The 19,506-nt window shown below is 49.7% G+C and overlaps 1 protein-coding gene across 1 annotated transcript in view; it reads right to left on the minus strand.

Moving 5' to 3' along the window:
• Positions 1 to 15,979, minus strand: part of LOC140389641 (monocarboxylate transporter 14-like) — a 61,456-nt gene extending 45,477 nt beyond the window's left edge. Inside the window, exons 1-2 of the mRNA XM_072473950.1 lie at positions 15,740 to 15,979; positions 1,504 to 1,790 (exon numbers count right to left, since the gene is read on the minus strand). Coding sequence (XP_072330051.1) covers positions 1,504 to 1,790; positions 15,740 to 15,819 — 367 coding nt within the window. The 5' untranslated portion in view covers positions 15,820 to 15,979. The remainder of the gene's footprint in view (positions 1 to 1,503; positions 1,791 to 15,739) is intronic.
• Positions 15,980 to 19,506: the final 3,527 nt, after the last annotated feature.

The following is a 19,506-nucleotide window of genomic DNA, read 5'->3' on the forward strand; positions in this document are numbered from 1 at the left end:
TTTCTGGTGTCCGAAGCGCTCTCCTTTTCGTTGGCTTCCAGGAAGAGCTGGAAGCGCTGTTTGAGCAGCTTCCAATTAACGCCGCGGTTTCCAGCGACTTGTAGCGGCTGCGGTGTGCTGACGGTGTCCATGGCGCAGGATGGCAGATTCCGGAGGATCCGTAGGTAGGTCCCACAGTTACTCCTGGTACTATGATGTGTTGGGTACTCTGCTACACAGACGAACAACTCAGTTTTATTGCTAACATTTATTTACAGTGGTAAACTGGTTACTGAGGTTCGATCATAACCCTAGAATCTGTGGTCCTATTCCTAATACTATCTTGTAGTGGATGTCTAAGTGGCTTGCTATGAGCTCTGTGCCCTGAGCTGTCTCCTGCTGGTTTGCTCAGGAAGTGTCGTGTTCCCTGTTTTGTACTGTGTATGCTCTTGCCTGTGATTGGCTGTGGTGTTGTGTGTGTGTTGATTGGTCCGTTGATCTGTCCATCAGTACGTATATGCTATGATGTTTACCTGAATATCATGGCAGTGGTGACACTGCAACCAAGTTTTGATTCCTAGATTGACCTCCATGGCAGCACAGTGGCACATTGGTTAACACTGCTGCCTCACAGCCTCAGGGACCCAGGTTCAATTCCGGCCTCGGGTGATTATCTGTGTGGAGTTTGCACTTTCTCCCTGTGTGTGCGTGGGTTTCCTCCCACAGTCCAAAGATGTGCAGGTTAGGTGGATTGCCCATGTTAAATTGCCCCTTAGTGTCCAAAAGGTTTGGTTGGGCTATGGGGATAGGGTGGGAGCCTGACCGAGGTAGGTTGCTCTTTCAGAGGGTTGGTGCTGACTCGAACGACCGAATGGCCTCCTTCAGCACTGCAGGGATTCTATGCCTGATTCCACTGCCTACTGAGAATTTGTCTGGAAGGCCTCCTGTTCCCATAATGATAAAATGCTTCCCTCCTTCACTGCCCCTCCTGCACCAGAACCTCGAATGCAGCAGCTGAGAACTGTAGAGTCCGTTCTCTCTAATGTAACTATTTAGTGTTTTTCCATGTCAAAGTGATTTGTACAATGGCTTTCACCACCTCCTCTCACAACAATGAACCTCCCCTTTACGCTGGCCTTAACTAGTGCAGGCTTGCTTTAATTCATGCTAGCCTCTCATGCATTTGGACCCCATGTTGAGGCATGCAGCCACACAACAGCACATTTGGTGCTGATTGCACACTAGAACAGTAGCGATGAACAGACAGCACGAGGTTGGCGAACTGCCCGCATCACAGGTGCTGGCAATCAGCCATTGAGATCCCGTGCCCATTTCTGCGGGCTGTCCAATTTAGCAATAGAAAGCAAATTTTCCTCTGTAACTCTTCAAAATGGATCATTGTTAGGTGACACATTATGGTATCAAGCCGCACAGAGATATTTTCAGGAGTAACGCTAATGCAAAACAATAAAGAAGATCCCTTTCTTTTCAACATAACATTACAGTCATAAATGACATACCTACCAACAATAAGTGATATACCCATCGTCAAGGATCCTATCCACGCTGTCAATCCACGACTTTGATTAAACTCCTCAAGCCATTCAACATAAAGTATCCCCAGAGCCATCTGAGATCCCATGACGAGTACGTGCATGATGAAAGATGCCAGAACCACCATCCAGGCCCAGCCCCTGTCTATGTTTGGATTTATTATTTGCATCTCACTTCTGGGTTCAGCACAATCTTCTGAGTGGTATTCAATGTTTCCACCGCTGGTTCCCATCTTGATAGTCATAGCTGAAGAGAATCTGGAAGAACAATAAGAAATAATTGGTCATATTCTTTTCAATGCTAACTATCATTTTCTGTTTCAGGAAATCCCATCACTTCATTTTTTTCTATTAACAAAAATCAAAATGTTGATCTTTGAAATGAGCATTGCTCCACTGCCACGTAATTAATTGTTATTTTAATTTTTCTGCTTTATGTTTTCCTCTATTCATTAAGATCAAATAATTTACTATGACACTCAAAATAGCAAACAGATGTACTTAAATCTATCTACAATGTAGAATTGCCATCTATGCATATTCAAGTTATTTTGGGAACTAGGTTGAGCACTCTTCTGCACTCATGCAGTTTAAGAAACTAGATTATCATTAAATGCAGGTTGTTTAATTGTAACAAACAACACTTACCATTCTCTATCTTCTCTATTGCATAAAATTCCTGAGTTTAGTTTTTTTGAATGATTTGAGTCATATGAATTGAATGAATTTGGTACTTCACATTTTTTTGTTTGTTGTTTATTGTTTCTTCTGTATCTTTGCCTCTGACCATTTAAACAATCCAGATTTACTCCCTGGCTACGGTCAGTAGTGTGATTAATATAGTGGGGGCAATTTTGAGGCCGCACTCTCTGCCCATGAGAAAATCTGCGCGGGCTCAAAGTCCGGAGAGAATGGAAGAACGTGATTCTTCCCGGCGTGATTGGATTTTGCAATATTCACCCCCTCTCCGATGGAGTAGTGCGAAACACGGGGCAGGAGCCTGAGAACCTCATTCTAATACATTTGCAAGTCGTTAACGAGCACTCTCTCCAGACCTTCACCCCTTACGGAACATTCACCGGGTGCCAGCATGATGTCACGCCTGCGTCATTTACATTTTCTTAAATTTAGAGTACCCAATTATATTTTTCCCAATTAAGGGCAATTTAGCGTGGTGAGACGCATGCAGACACGGGGAGAATGTGCAAACTCCACATGGCCAGTGACCCGGGGTCGGGATCGAACCTGGGACCTCGGCGCCACGAGGCAGCAGTACTAATCACTGCACCACCGTGCCGCCACGCCTGTGTCATTTACAACAGTCCTACAAAAGCATGAACCTGGAGACCTTACCTCCGAGGGGGATAGCGGAGGTGAATACTCAGCCAGCCATGATTCTCCAGGCTCTTCACTGGTCAGGGTGCACCAGAGAGGACGTGGGAGACACAGATATGTTCAACTCGGGGACGGGGCTGGGGTTCAGTCACTCAGTATCAGGGGGAGGGGATGCTAGCAGACCTTTCCTTGTCATTCACCTTTAGGCACCCCTTGCTTTCAGAGGATCTGGAGGCCAGTAAAGGGAAGAGTCCCGTTTGAAAATGTACCGGCAAAGGGTCTTCTGACCTTGGTCTACCTATCTTCCGATGCTGGAAAAGATTCTGCCTTTCCTGGGGGACAGTAGATCACTATTGCCATATCCTGGAAGAGCTTAAACCACATGAAATGAGAGGACATCCACCGCTGCTCTGAACTTCTATGCAAGTGGCTCGTTTCAGAACAGCACCGGTGATCTTTGTGACATCTCCCAGTCAGCCGCACACAAATGCATTTGGGAGGTTACAGATGCCCTTTATGTGAGGGCTCAGCTGTAAATCAGCTTGGTCCGCGACCAGGAAAGCCAAGACACCAGTGCCATGTGCTTCACCCACTTAGCTGGTATGCCCCAGGTTCAGGGTGTGATAGACTACACCCTCGTGACCCTGCGGTTTCCATGGCATCATGCGCCGCCATTCATGAACCACAAAGGATTCTATTCCCTCAACGTTCAGATCGTCAATAACCACACAATGCAAATCATATAGGTGTGTGCCCGCTTCCTGGGGTGCATCCATGACAGTTACATCTTGGGGCGCTCGCAGATCCCAGACATCTTTGTGGGAGAGTAGTGTCTGGAGGGATGGCTCCTTGGGGACAATGGGTACCCAATAAGAAGGTGGCTGATGATACCAGTGCAGAGGCCACCGGGCTACGATCCCGCTGATCCTCTTTCCTTTGGGTGCCCCGGGGGGCCCCTGTGCTCCTCCATGGGATAGAGGAGCAGCTGAAGTGAGATCCAGAAGCCCCACCTTCCTCTTGCGCTGACACTCGTGGATTCCCACCAGTGCCTGCACTGGCAGCACCATCTCTTCGGTTCATCAGACAAAAAACGTAGGAGCAGAATTAGGCCTATCGAGACTGCTCGAATCGCTCTTGCAGACCGAGAATGGCTGCTGTCATCCCTTTCTGATTCTCATGACACTGCCTTTGCAGTCCCATCAGCTCTGGGACGACCGGACCTAGGGGCACATCATCAGCCAGGAGCTCAGCAGTGTCCAGGGCGCTAGCATCCCTGGGAGGTCCCTACTTCCATCTGCTGTGGATCTTCAGCTCTGAGGTGCTCACCAGGGAGTAACCTAGGAGTCTGCTTACTAGTTAATCCCACCCAGATATGAGTATCTGCACTGGTGGAGGATGCGGGTGACAGATGTGACGCTCTTCTATATCTGAGAATTCGCCCTCTGAGCTGCTTGGGTCTGTGATTTCCCGAGGGCATGAGGATGGTTCGGGCTGCTCTTCTTAATGCCCTGCAAGGGAAGGGAGATGGCATTAGTATTTCACCGGGATAAATGATGCAAAATGTTTACTCACGTGAGGTTTGAGGAATAATTATTTGTCCTTCGGGTTCTCACTTTTGATCATTATCCCCACTTCGCCATCAGCACAGGTGAGGGCCTGCTCCTCCCCAAGCAGTTCATGGGCTCTTTCATGGGGGGGGGTGAGGGTGCAGATCTCCCACATGATGCTGAGTGGCTGGGCCCTGTCACACCCGCTGTGCTCGATTTTGTCCTGCGGGGATACAGATGGGGAGAGTTTAAGCGGAAGTCCTGCCAGTTCAGATGGTTCAGGAATGGCATGCAGGGGACTGGAGTGGGAGCAGGGATGTGAGGACCAGAGTTGGGACTGGGGGGCACCAAAGTTGTTGTGGGGATGGAGGGGCCTCGTGAAAGGTGGTCAACACGCAAGGTGACTGGGTGAGAGATCACCTTTGAGGTGCGAGGGGTGGGGGAAGGGGTGCATTCAGAGACTGGAGGCGGTAGTTCAGACTTACCCTGGCCGTACAAAGAAGGTCATTCATTTTTTATGGCAGTTCTGCTCCATCCTCTTCAGCAGGGAGGTGCCACTTAGTAAAGATTGCAATACCCTCCCAGGCGGGGATGGTCATTTTGTTGGTGGGCTGCTTCCTGGAGTGTGGGTACAGAACATCCCGCCTCTGCTGGACTCCATCCGGAAGTTCGGTCAGGGCTCCCTCCAAGAATCTTGGAGATGGTTTCCTGGCTGCCATCTCACTTGCAATGGATCTGGAAGAAGAGCTGGGGAGCACTGTGGAGGTGTTTATATGGAGTTCCCCAGTGATTAAGTTTCCCCAGGGTGAGTGAATCAGCGGGAGGCTGCCAGAAGTCACTTTGATTCACGTGGAGGAATAACATTTTGCTTGAGAGGTTCAAAATTGCTTAAGAAATCCCCCCTGATGCACCATTTTTCTCACCGGAACTGACACTTGCCATTTTTTGGTAAGAATCTGCCCAATAAGCAGAGGTGACCCTGGGATCATAGATTCTCTGTTTTTTAGATCAATAGGTTTTATTCTTAATGTGTCCATTAATAGTTTAGATAGATTTCTGTCTCTACTCTTTTAAACAATACGCTAATCAATTTAAAACTCAGCGATAACTTTTGTGTGATGGGAAATATTTGTACTGGGTTGTCTATTTTAACAATCCATTCAATGTCTTACTGCTATGTGGAGTGGAGAAATGAACAGCCTCCTAAAACAGCACTTAGGGTTGGTGATGTAATGTGTTCCACGATCATAGAATTTACAGTGCAGAAGGAGGCCATTCGGCCCATCGAGGCTGCACCAGCCCTTGGAAAGAGCACCCCGCTTAAGCCCACCCCTCACACCCTTTCCCCATAACCCAGTAACCCCACCTAACCTTTTTGGACACTAAGGGCAATTTTATCATGGCCAATCCACCTAACCTGCAGATCTTTGGCATGTGGAGGAAACCGGAGCACCCGGAGGAAACCCACGCAGACACGTGAAGAACGTGCAGACTCCACACAGACAGTGACCACGTGGGTATCGAACCTGGGACCCTGGAGCTGTGAAGCAACTGTGCTAACCACTGTGCTACTGTGCTGCTGATCTGAGACTCATGGCCATAATCACACTTTGGGTCATCTCTCATCCTCTACTTGTGAAATAGGTGACCACATCTTCTGTGCCTGGTGTAGATTTGGTTACACGCTGTCATAAATTTGAAGGGAGGTTGAAGTTAGCGACTGCTCCATGTTGAGGGGACATGGTTAGCGGGGTCCTAGAAGGGGCCCCGGTTGTATTAGTCAACATATACGCCCCTAAATCGGGTGCCGCCGAGTTCATTAAAAGGACCATGGGAGAAATCCCTGACCTCGACTCCCAACAACTGATCGTGGGGTAGACTTCAACTGAGTCCAGGACCCGAAGGCAGATCGTCCAGCCCCAGATCGGAGGCCAAATCAGGAATGGCGAGGGAACTAACCACCTTCATGGAACAGGCGGGGGTGTGGATCAGTGTAGGTTCAACCACCTTGGGGAGAAGAAGCTTTTCTTCTTCTCCCATGTCCACAAGCCTACTCCCGTATGAACTTCTTCATAATGGGAAAGTTAGTGCTTCCAGGGGTAGTGGGACGGAACACTCCGCAATGGTAATCTCGGACCACTCACCAAATTACATGGAGGTGAGGTTGGAGACTGGCCGAGACCAGCACCCCCCATGGGGGCTGGACACAACCCTCCTCGCCGACAAAACCTTATGTGAAAACGGTGCACAAGCCATCGACAGCTATGTAACCTGCAACCAGAATGGAGAGGTCTCCCGTCCGCATTATGGGAGGCACTGAAGGCAGTGATCAGGGGGGAAATAATAGTATATAGGGCACACAGGCCAATCAGCGGCTGATCGACTCCATATTGAATGTGGATCGGCGGTACTCCACGGCTCAACGGTGGAGCTGCTGACGGAGAGGAAAGAATTACAGATGGAATTTGACCTGCTCTTCACTGGGAAAGCGGTGAACCAGCTCCTCAAGGCACGAGGGACCTTTAATGATCACAAGAACAAAGCCAGCCACTTACTGACACACCAGCTGAAGAAGCAGGCAGCCACAAGAGAGATAGCACAGATCAGGGATGGAAACAGTAAGGTAGTCACGGCTCCAGAGGAAATCAATGGTACCTTCGCAACCTTCTACCGGGTGTCATGATTTGCAAACATGCAGCTAATGAACACATAGAATAGGACACGACCAATGAGCAGTCAGGACCCTCAGGGGTGGTATCTCACTATAAAGGGGATGAGGCCTCTTTTCACAGACCAACATTGACAGCGTGAGACAGGGTGCATCCTCAGCATCACACCCCAGCACGTGGCTTAGAGCAAGGCTGGTTCAGTTAGACTGAGTTACTACATTTAGATTAGCAGAGAGTCGAACTCATTGAGAACTGTGCTAATAGTTCAATAAACATGTTGAACTCACTTCAAAGTCTGGAGCATCTTTTACTCAAAACTGCATCAAGTGGCAGCTTGTGTTATTCCAAATTACATAACACAATATGATACCAGGAGTCTGTTCAATCTAGTTAGTTCAACTCAGCAAGATCCGTGACGACCAGCGACTGTATCCCGGCACCATGGAGAAGATTCAGGCTCCTCACCAGCTCAGGACCTCCGGCAATCTCAGTGCCAACTGGCAGACAATCAAGAAGAAATTTCAGCTTCACGTCGAAGCATCAGACCTCAATGGTGCGTCTGATGCACGGAAGATAGCTCTTCTCCTCACCACAGCGGGTGACCACGCCTTGGAAATATTCAACTCCTTTCACTTCGCTGAAGAACAGGACAAGACAAAGTTTCAGACCATCCTGGACAAGTTTGACAGCCACTGTGAGGTGTTTACCAACAAAATCTTCGAGCGCTACATATTCAAGCACCGATTGCAAGATAAAGATGAATCCTTCAACTCATATTTAACTAATCTTAGACTGCTAGCGCAATCCTGCAACTTCGGTGATATCACTGACTCCATGATCAGAGACCAAATCGTTTTTGGAGTTCACTCTGATCCTCTGAGACAGCAGTTACTGAAGATCAAGCACATGACCCTGCCAGTCGCGATTGAAACATGCACAGTGCATGAGCACGCAAAAAATCGCTATTCCCAGTACAAAACGGCAGAAAATGATAAACTAGCCTCCCACGAGGCGGAGAGTGTGCAGGCCATCTCCCGGATGCAGCGTCTCAACATTGCCGAAAGTGGCTATTTTGCGCGCTCTTCCCGGGGCCCGACGCATGCGTGATGCGGACAGGATAACGAAGCGGCAGAAATCCCGCACTGCGCGGGTGCAGACATCTGAGAACCGCACTGCGCATGTGCAACAATGCACGGAGCATCAGGGCGCTGACGTCATGATGTGTTCGAACTGTGGCACCGCCCATTTAAAGAAACACTGCCCTGCAAGAGGCAGACGCTGTTTAAACTGCAGAAGCCAGGCCACTGTGCAGCCCTGTGCAGATCTGCACCACCAGTCAGGAGCCAGCGCTCCCAATTCCGATGACGGCGCATCCGGAGTGTGCAACAACGCCGACAGGATTCTGATCCTGGCAGTGCAATGGATCCAGATGCTGAATGCCTGGACAACACCTACCGTGTGGGCATTATTACAACGTGTGAATATGCCACACCAGACACATCGCAAGTCCAATCGTCCTAGCTGTGGATTCCGAGGACGAATGGCGAGCAGTGATGAAGGTCAACCACTGCCCCATCCAGTTCAAGCTGGACACAGGTGCCTCTGCCAACCTCCTCTCACAGGCAGACTTCAGACGCATTAAGAAGCCCCCCACGATCCTTCTAGCTGCCTGCAAGCTCCTGGATTACAGCGGGAATACCATCACGGCACTGCGATCCTGCCATCTGCACATATCCAAATGACACTCACAAGCACGGTTACGCTTTGAAATTGTTAAGCAGGACAGGGCATCCCTGCTAGGTGCGCACGCCTGCAAGCAGCTGAACCTCATTCAAAGGGTTTACACCACGGCATCCTCCCATGTGGATCTTCAGGCCGGCATCGACGACATCCTTGCCCAGTATCCAGATGTGTTCAACAGGATGGGCACGTTGCCGTATCGATACAAGATTCTGCTACGGCCTGATGCCAAGCCAGTGGTCCACGCACCACGACGAGTCCCCGCTCCACTGAGAGAGCGCTTGAAGGCACAGCTCAAGGATCTTCAGCAAAAAGGCATCATATCCAAGGTCACCGAACCGACTGACTGGGTCAGCTCGATGGTGTGTGTAAAGAAGCCTTCAGGGGACCTGCACATCTGCATTGATCCCAAGGATCTCAATAAGAATATCACGCGGGAACACTACCCCATCCTGAAGCGGGAGGAACTCACAAGTGAGATGGCATACACGCGCTGCTTCACCAAATTGGATGCATCACAGGGATTTTGGCAAATCCAGCTGGGAGATTCCAGCAGAAGACTCTGCACCTTCAACACGCCTTTTGGCATCATCTCGGCATCGAAGATATTCCATCGCATGATGGAGCAGATGATGGAAGGCATTGAAGGGGTTTGTGTGTATGTGGACGACATCATCATATGGTCCACGACCCCTGAAGAACATGTGTCCCGTCTCCAGAAGGTATTCCGCCGTGTACATGCCAATGGCCTAAAGTTAAAACAGGTCCAAATGTTGTTTTGGCACATCGACGCTCAAGTTCCTAGGCGACCAGATCTCACAGCATGGTGTGCGCCCGGACAAAATCAAGGCCATCGAGGCGATGAAGGTCATGAGAACAAAAAGGCGGTGCTGCGCGTCTTGGGTATGGTCAATTTTCTGGGCAAGTTCATTCCAAACACACCACGGCTCTATGCAAACTGGTGAAAAAGTCAACTGCCTTTGAGTGGAAGGCGGCACACCAAACAGTACATCACTCTCCTCCCCTCTGTGTTTCTCTGTCTTGTGTGTGTGTGTGTGTGTAGAAGGTGGGGGAGGTTAAATTGGGAGATTAGGAATTAGATAACAGTTAACCAATTGTATTTGCTGCAGGTTTCATTGTAGTTCTTGTTAAAAATAAAAAGTAATTGTGTTTAACTTTACAAACCTGGTGACTATAATTATGACATTCAAGCATGCAATGATCACTCTTCCCTCGAGAATCTTTTACTGTAAGATCATTAATTATTTCCATCTGATTGCACAATATTAAATCCAAAACAGCCTGCTCCCTGGTTAGTTCAACAATATATTCTTCCAAGGAACCATCTCTAATACACTCTATGAACGCTCCCTCGAGGCTATCCTTGTCAATTTGATTAATCCAGTCTATATGCATATCAAAATCACCCATGATGATTGTTGTACCCTTCTCACAAGCCCCCAATATTTCTTGGTTTATACTGTGTCCTACAGTGGAACTACTATTAGGGGACTTATAGATTACTCTCTACGGACTTCTTTCCCTGGCTATTTCTTATTTTTACTCAGACTGATTCTACATCTTAGTCTCCAGTGCTAATATCATTTCTCACAACAGCACTGATCCCTTCCTTTACTAACAAAGCTACACCACCTCCATTTTCATTTCTGTCTATCCTTCCAAGACCTGGGGCAGGATTCTCCGACCTCCCGCCGGGTCGGAGAATTGCCGGGGGGCCGCGTGAATCCAGCCCCGCCGCTCCGGCGCCGGCTTCCGAATTGTCCGGCGCCAGTTTTCAGGCGGGGGCGGGATTGCTCCATGCCGGTCGGGGGCTGTTGGCAGCTGCCCCTCCGGCAATTCTCCGGGCCCTGATGGGCCGAGCGGCCACCCATTTTCGGACAGTCCCGCCGGCGTGAAATAGACAAGGTCCATACCGGCGGGACCTGCCTCGGAGGGTGGCCTGCGGAGTCCTCGGGGGCGCAGGGGGATCTGGCCCCGGGGGGGGGGGGGCACAGTGACCTGGGCTGCGATTGGGGCCCACTGATCTGCGGGTGGCCCTGTACCGTGGGGGTACTCGTACCCTCCGCGCCGGCCTCTGTAAGGCTCTGCGATGGCCGGCGCGGAGAAGAAAACCCCTGCGCATGCGCAGGAAACACGCCAGCGATTCTGCACATGCGCCAGAACACGCTGGCGCTCCTGCGCATGCGCCAACTTGTACTGGCCGGCAGAGGCCCTTCGGCGCCAATTGGCGCGGTGCCAACCCTTCCAGCGCTGGCCTAGGCCCCGGAAGTGAGGAGGATTCCGCACCTTCCGGGCGGCCTGGCACCGGTGTGGTTCACGCCACTCTTTGGCGCCGGTACGGCCCGCCCCGCCAATTGCAGGAGAATCCCGGCCCTGGTCTCTTTGTAATCATACCCTGTTGTATCTATTTGCGCTGTTAATTCATTAATTTTATTTTGAATGCTACATGCATTCTGATACAACATATGTCATAAGAAATGGCAAGTGGGGGTTGGGGGAGAGGGGAGCTGGTGATAGAGTGGGGGCAATGTGGGATAGCAATGGGAGCCACACAGCCATGCCATTGTGGAACTCCTGACCTACACCAGAAAATGCTTAACACAGAGTTGACCACCAAGGCGCACATCATCAACTGACTGGCAGCCACTATAACATTTGGGACACTGATACAAAAAGAAACGTTGCCTTTCACTATCCTGTAAGCATGAAGGGACAGTATATATTCACAAAATAAGAGCATACTTTTGAAGAAGGAGTGTTACCTTCTGTGAACATGCCTGTTTTATTCTGAAACAGCTTTGGTAAACCAAATACCATTTAAAGAACTACTCCAAGGAAACATTTTCATTGAAGCAAACAAGGGAAGGAATTCTCTCAGGGACTTTGAGGCACATTTGAGGTCCAGGAAAATCTGGGAAAAAGAGGTTGTACCAATCCACCGATGTCTCCTCGTGCGTTTCCCAGAGGCAACGGTGAGAAACCTCTAAAGGCTCATAAGCAACCAATTAGGAGCAATTATTTGTTGTCAATAAGATTTAACTGGCGTCGCACTGAATCTCCACTGTGTTTGAAGCTCATTTGGTAACGGGAGCCACATGCAGAGCAGGAGGTCAGAGTGCCATGACAAATAAATTAAATCTACTGCCTTAAGATGCAAATTCCCAAGCCACAAGAAAACTGAGAATTTTCCTCCAGTCTACTGGATTATCGGTGGCAAAGAAATGGCATCTGTAGCCTTTCGCCATTTCACTCCACCCATTTTATCTAGCTTTCTCACGTCCCATGCACACCAGCAGCACCCTCACTGCAAGGCAAACATAGTGAAGGCCATTGGTCGACTTTGCAGTCTCACAACCTTCCCACTGGCCCTAATTAGATGGCAGTCCTGGGGGCGGCTCTTATTTTTTTTTCTTTTTACACATTTAGCGTACCCAATTCATTTTTTTTCAATTAAGGGGCAATGTAGCGTGGCCAATTCACCTACCCTGCACATCCTTGGGTTGTGGGGGCAAAACCCACGCAAACACGGGGAGAATGTGCAAACTCCACACAGACAGTGACCCAGAGCCGGGATCGAACCTGGGACCTTGGCGCCGTGAGGCAGCAATGCTATCTACTGCACCACCGTGCTGCCCCTGCTCTCATAGGCACTTACTTTAAAATTTCTCTGGGAGGCGGGCTGCTGTGAACAGGTTCGAGACTCATAAAATGGTCGCGGTTGCCAAACATTTTTCAAAGACTAGCAGATTCAGCCCAAAGTGTCTCTAGCCAAAAGAAAAGGTGCCTTGCACTTGATAAATTAGATCACCCATGTTTTAACTCGAAGCTGGCTTTGGGTTGTACACGTCTAGTATTGCCAAACATGATTAAATGTATTCTTGGTGGTTTCAACACTTGACTGGCCCCCATACTCCAGCCATTCATCAGTCAACAAATCCATCCTTGTGACGTACTACCTTCCTATGCCAATTGAAATGTCAGAAGACTCATTCCCAATTGGATGATGCTCGACTCTCAGCCAAACAGCCTTTTATCCCCATTTTCAATATTTCTGTGCCCGATAAAGATACATTTGAAAGAAAATGTAAAAAAATCTATCAATCTTTTTTAACGTTCTGATGATTTAATTTTCCATGGTTATGTACAGCAGTGTCCTGGAGACTGATATTCAATTCCTGGAGACTCCAGGCCAATCCCAGAGGGTCAGTAACCTTGTTTGTGATTCCTATTGGTAATGTCACTGTGGTCACATTGTTCAGCAACTGTTAACTAGCAGCTGTTAATCGAAGGTTTTCATCTCAACTACCCAAAAATACTAAAACGAGAATTGTCATGATTGCCAAAGACGGGAAAAGTCCAGGTGGACTGCCTGCGATTTTTATCACGTGCAAGAACGCAATGATATAAATTATATTGTACATTATGATTTTTTAAAAAATTTCTTTTAAATTCTTCTCCTTTTTCACGTTTTCTCCCACATTTACACCCATCAACAATAAACAACAATCAACAAGATATGTCAATCCCCATAATAACAACGATCCCATCCGCCCACCAACCCCCAAACCTCAACCCGCATGTTTACATAAACAAATGACAAAAAGGAATCAGGGATTACCCGTAGTCACCCTTAATCTACACTGCTCTCCACCCCCCCCATCCAACGCCATCCAGCCTCTAAGAGAGTACCGTACATGATACCCCAAAGTTGTACCCCCCCCCCCCCCAAGTCTCCAGCTCCTCCCGTCCACTGCCTCTTGTAAAACTCCTCCTCCCAACCTCGGTTCCCTCCCCCAACCTCGGTTCCCTCCCCCCAATTTTCCACCCCGGCTAGACCACTCAGACCCTGTTCTGTCAGGCTCCGATGGCTGCAGCCCCTCCCCCCTCCTCACTCCCGTTCACTGGCCAGCTTAAACTGGCCAGCGTGGAGGCCCCCGCCCGGGTCCCTTTCCCCCTTGCCCGGCCCTAGGAAAGCCCAAAGATCCCCTTTTAGCACACAAACCCCGCATATCCACCTACACCCCAAAGAGCCCTCCTTTCGAGTGAAAGTCCCGTCCCTTCCCTTGTCCAAATATATGCTACATTGGCTCCTTTAGCCTCTACCCCCGCGCGCAGTGATACAAAAAAAAAGAAGAAAATACAGTCATGAGGTTACATCGGCACATGACCATTCCTCAATTTGTCAGTTCTGCCACAGTCCTTCTGCTTTCGCAAACTCCTCCGCTGCTTCCGCCGTTCCAAAATAAAAGTCCCTGAGCTTGTAAGTCACCCTCAGCTTCGCTGGATATACAATGCCGCACTGCACCTTGCCAATGTACAGTGCCCTCTTCACCCGGTTGAAGCTGCCTCTTCGCCAGCTCCACCGTAAAGTCCTGGTATATACATATACCAGCTCCAGCCCACTGCACCACCCGCTTCTGCTTGGCCCAGCTCAGGACATTCTCCTTCACACTGTACCTACGGAAGCACAGAGTCACTGCCCTTGGCGGCTCACTCGCCTTTGGTACAGGCCCGATCCAGTTCATATCAGGAGGGGTCCTCCCCCTCCCCCAGTAGTTTTGCCAGCATCGCGGCAAAATACTCAGTCGGCTTCGGTCCTTCAACTCCTTCGGGCAGCCCCACGACCCTCAAATTCTGTCGCCTGGATCTGTTTTCCAGGTCTTCCATTTTTCCACGCAGATTCTTGTTCGTGTCCATCACCTTCCGCATCTCCTTCCCCATCGAGGCAAGTTGATCACCGTGCTGCAATACCATCTCCTCCACTTCCTTCAGCGCCTCCCCTTGCTCTCGCACCTCCGCCACTGCGCTCGCCAGCGCCGTCTTCACCGGGGAAACCGCCTCCTCCACCAGCACATTCAAAACCTCCCTCATCTCCTTCCTCACCATCTCCATACATTTCTCAATCTGCGCCAACTGCTTTTGGAATTCCGCAGCCATCACCTTAGTTAGTTCTTCAGCCGTAAGCACTGCGGCCTCCCCTGGTGCTCCAGCCTCCATTTTCTTTGTTGACCCCGCGGTGACCTTTCCCCTCTCCAACGGACTTTCAGCCGCTTTTTTCCCGGCCGTTTTTTTGGTGTTTTTCAACATCCTTCTTCTCCTTGCGCTATCTCCCGATTTTTACTGCCGTTGCTGGCCCTAGGACCGGGCAATACTCCCCGAAAATGCCGTTCCCGAACGGGAGCCCTCCAATGTGCGGCTGCCTCCCGCCCGCCGTCACCGGAAGTCGTACATTATAATTTTAGCAGAGAAAAGCTTTGCCAAACATTTTTTCCAGAACGATGATGTCTCTTTAACCAATGGTTACACAACCAAAAGATGGCCTTGGGCAAAATCATGTGTCTATTTGTACTCCATAACCGCAGAGTTTCCTATTTACAAAGGAACACATTGCTTGTTGTTCATGAGTAGTATTTTACAAAGAATGTCTAAATATAATTCTAGGTCATAATCCTCTTTTACCCCGGGTGTTACATTGCTTAATGTTTAACTTAATACCATCCAATTAACCTTTCTATCTTAACAAAGACCTGGTCAGCTTTTAAATCAAAATGGATCATTTTTTCCCTCAGAGCATATTTTGATTTGATTTTCTGTCAGTTTTAAAAGTGCCTGTTGTGAAATAAAATGAAAAGAAATGCATAATTGTTTGACATTTCTCCAATTGTCATAAATAACTAGAAATAATCTAAGAACGCTTAATCTTTTTTCATTAAGGAGTTTGTCATTGAAGTGCTTCCCAGCTTTTAAAATTCAAACAAATATCCTTATCCCTGATCGCTGTCCATCTGCATTTCCTGCTGATAGTATTGCGCCTTTGTGCTTAAGCTTGAATACAATTACCTGCTCGTGCTTGAATGCACTTTCAAATGAATTGCTGTGATTTTGCTTCACTTACAGCTCTGATGCGACACAGTCTGAGTATCTCAGGGTTGCCTCGGTTGTGATGGTTACCGTTTCGCTCTCGGCGCTGCTCATTTTCTGCCGACTGGTTCTGAAGATGCTCTTTTTGGATTCCTTGGCTTGAGGCAACCTTTTTGCTGATGGACAATTGCCCTCCGGTACCTGCCGTTGGATCCTGCGTTTGTGATTTGTTGCTGGACCCTATGTTTTGTTGTCTGATGCTGATCCTCCCTCCAGCGTGGAGATGCTTTGCTGCTTCATTCTATTACCAGCTGGCTCCGGTTTTCAAAACCTGCAATCGCATCACCCGCACACACCCTAGTGGTGGGGTGGATTCAGTCAAAAAGTGACGGCAAAACCCAAGCTCTGTCACTGATCTAAAATGTGCCAACATATCATTCTGCACTACATTGCATAAATAAAAGTATTTCCCTTGTTCCCATTACATGCTGGTAAAGTTAACCCCTTGTTTAAAAATGCCCACTGGCAAGGCATCGCAGCAGTCACCTGTGTAGCCATCTAAGATGGCCACCTGCAAAGGACCATGGGAATTATGGCCAACCCAGGACTCAGACAGATACAGAGCCTAGGTGTATCTGAAACACAGGTAACCAGGCCTGGTCGAAACCCCCGCTCGTTTGCATTTTAATGGCCCATTTTCCCAGGACAATAGAACTCCAGTCAAGCAACCGGTACAGCCACAGACTGATCGGCACCACTCCCTGTACTCAGAGAGCCCAACTGCCAAGGTCAATGACCGCAAAGGACCCACCCAGCCACCCGTCCCTTTATTGGCCGAAATTGAAGACAGTGATCAGAGCCCTGTCGAACTATTGGGTCCAAGGTTAAGGACCGCACCAAAGAGCGCGAAATCTCAGAGGGATAAAAGAGGACACAGCCATGTGCTCTGCCTCTTTTGGATCCAGCCTGTGCCAGCCCAATTACAGCAGGAACAGCCAGCCAAGTTCAAGACCAACGATAGCTACCTGACGGAAGAGCCCAACTGAGACAGAGCCACTTTCTTCGAACCAGCCAAGTGAAATCCAGATAAAGGCCTTATCCATTTGCACAGTGCCGGTCGCCCTGAAGTTAAGTATAGGTTATTGTAGCTGATAGGTGTAGTTTAACTCGTAGTAGGTATTGTGTTTGCATGTCGACGTAACCCTTGTGTATGTAAATACACCATCTTTTGAACTAACTAACTGGTTGTGTGGTCATTTGATCGATATAAGGGAAGGCTTGTGGTTCACCAACATTATTAATAGAGCAACACCTGCATCTTCCATCAGCACAGAGACATACATCTTGGTGGGCGACATTAGTGAACTGGCATCTGGGGCACAATTTGGTGAGCACCACACAGCTGCTGATGCATATCAGGTGGAGGCAGGAACATCCAGCGGAGACAACAGTCAAAGGTCTCCTGGATCCCAGCTCAGCCCCAGCCAGATGCCAAGTCTCTGGCAAGGTTGTCCCAGAGCTGATGCAGATGATAGGACACAGCTGTGAGATTCAGGAGAGGGTGTCAGTGACATTCCAGCGATTGAAAGGCCGAGTGGAGGAGTCCCAAAGGCTTTAGGAGATGGTGCCGATAATGCCTGGCACCGAGGCCAACACTGCCAGGGTGGAGCAGGATGTCCGCATCTTGAATGGCGGTATCCAAGGCATGGCACAGTGTGACAACCATGGATGAGGGTCGGTATCATGTTCCAGTCGCTGAGGGACATGTCCTGGAGGCAGGTACACATTGCTGAGGAACTTCAGAACATGGCTCAGGCACCGAAGACCATTGCTGAGGGCATCAACACCATGGTGCAGACGATGGGGAGCCTGCAAGATGAGTCCCACAGGGCCATAGGGGGCACCATCAGGGAGAGAGAAGTGCTGGAGCCCATTCCGAGGCCATCCACCAAGGAGACTACGGCGGTCTCCAGTTCTTCCGAATACCCCCTCCTCTCCTGACACCGGCATGTCTCAAGGTCAGCAGACAGAACAGGGTGGCATGGCAACGCCAGTGGCAGCGGTAAGTCGGCTTCGGCACTCAGGCTCCAGGCCCTCCAGAGGACGTCCGCCAAGGGCATCAAAGGCCACAAGGTGCGGAAAGCAGCAGCCTGCCTCCACCTCTGATGTGCATTACTGGGGACACATCTAGTAATGGAACTAGACCATGAAAGAGGGAGACGAATGAAGAACATTGAGTGGGCAGTGGTGGGATCACTATCTGTAGCTAGGGGGAGTGGAAATCTGTAAAATGTTCACTATTAAAACATGTCACATCTCATACATGTGAAGCCTCTGTCAAGTTAAGCTTCACAGCGGGTCTGCCGGCATCCCTACTCCCTGTTCTCCTCCGCTCTCCCCACTCAGTGGCCAATGTCGAAAGCCCCTGTGCAACCCCATTCAGAGAATGAGTGTGAGTGCGCTGTCAGCGGAAAGGCAGGAGTCAGACATTAGCAGAAATTTAGGAGCTTTCCTCAGAGTGAGTGATCATCACTCTCCTGCCTTTATGATGACCCACTGACAGCGCCAACACAGGCCCATCACCCTGAAGTGATGTTACACTTACCCTTGGAGGGGGATACAGGGTGGTCGGGGAGGGGCGGTGTTGACGGGGGTAGAAGGAGAGAGGCAAATAGGAGGGTGAGGAAGATTGGGGGATGGAAGGAGGGAGGGAGATTCAAGGGGGAGGAAGAGTGGGAGGGAAGATGCAGGAGCAAGATTAGAGGGGAAGGTGAGGGAAGAGAGATTGGGGGGAGGGGTGTTGAAGTGATGGACACAGCCTCGTCCTAGGAGAATTTGGAAATGAAGAGGGCCCTCTAGCCCTCCTCACATGTTGGACCCTCGGCGCAGCCTGTACTCCATCCTCCATCACCTCTTCTGGCTCATCCGCCAGCCCCACCTCATCCGCCTCTTCCTCCTTAGGCAAGGACGAATTTCCCTCTGTCTCCTCCTCCTCCTCCAGCATGTCGCCCACTGCTGTGCCAGATTGTGGAGGGCACAGCAGTCCACCACAAAATGTGAGATGCACTGGAGGGTGCACAGCAGGACACTGCCAAAGCAGTCCAGGCATTGGAACCTCATTTTCAGCAGCCTGTTGCACGGCTCAATGACAATGTGAGCCTCACTGTATCGGGTCTTCACCTCGGTCTCAGGCCTCCGCACAGGCATCATTAGCCATGTTCTCAGTGGGTATACCTTGTCCCCCACATGCCAACCCATCATCCTGCCATTTAGGGGCAGCACGGTAGCATTGTGGATAGCACAATTGCTTCACAGCTCCAGGGTCCCAGGTTCGATTCCGGCTTGGGTCACTGTCTGTGCGGAGTCTGCACATCCTCCCCGTGTGTGCGTGGGTTTCCTCCGGGTGCTCCGGTTTCCTCCCACAGTCCAAAGATGTGCAGGTTAGGTGGATTGGCCATGATAAATTGCCCTTAGTGTCCAAAATTGCCCTTAGTGTTGGGTGGGGTTACTGGGTTATGGGGATAAGTGGAGATGTTGACCTTGGGTAGGGTGCTCTTTCCAAGAGCCGGTGCAGACTCGATGGGCCGAATGGCCTCCTTCTGCACTGTAACTTCTATGATAATCCTGGTGGTCCTCGAAGACACCGGGGATCTCCAAGTACCCCAGGATGTAGTTGTCATACAGGCTTCCCAGGTAGTGGGCACACTACCCTGAGATGGTGAGTCACATACGATCTGAACATTCAGGGAGTGAAACCCCTTCCTGTTAATATAGGACACTCCCTGATGCCCGGTTACTTAC

Source organism: Scyliorhinus torazame, chromosome 14, assembly GCF_047496885.1.
Source record: "Scyliorhinus torazame isolate Kashiwa2021f chromosome 14, sScyTor2.1, whole genome shotgun sequence".
Taxonomy (NCBI): domain Eukaryota; kingdom Metazoa; phylum Chordata; class Chondrichthyes; order Carcharhiniformes; family Scyliorhinidae; genus Scyliorhinus; species Scyliorhinus torazame.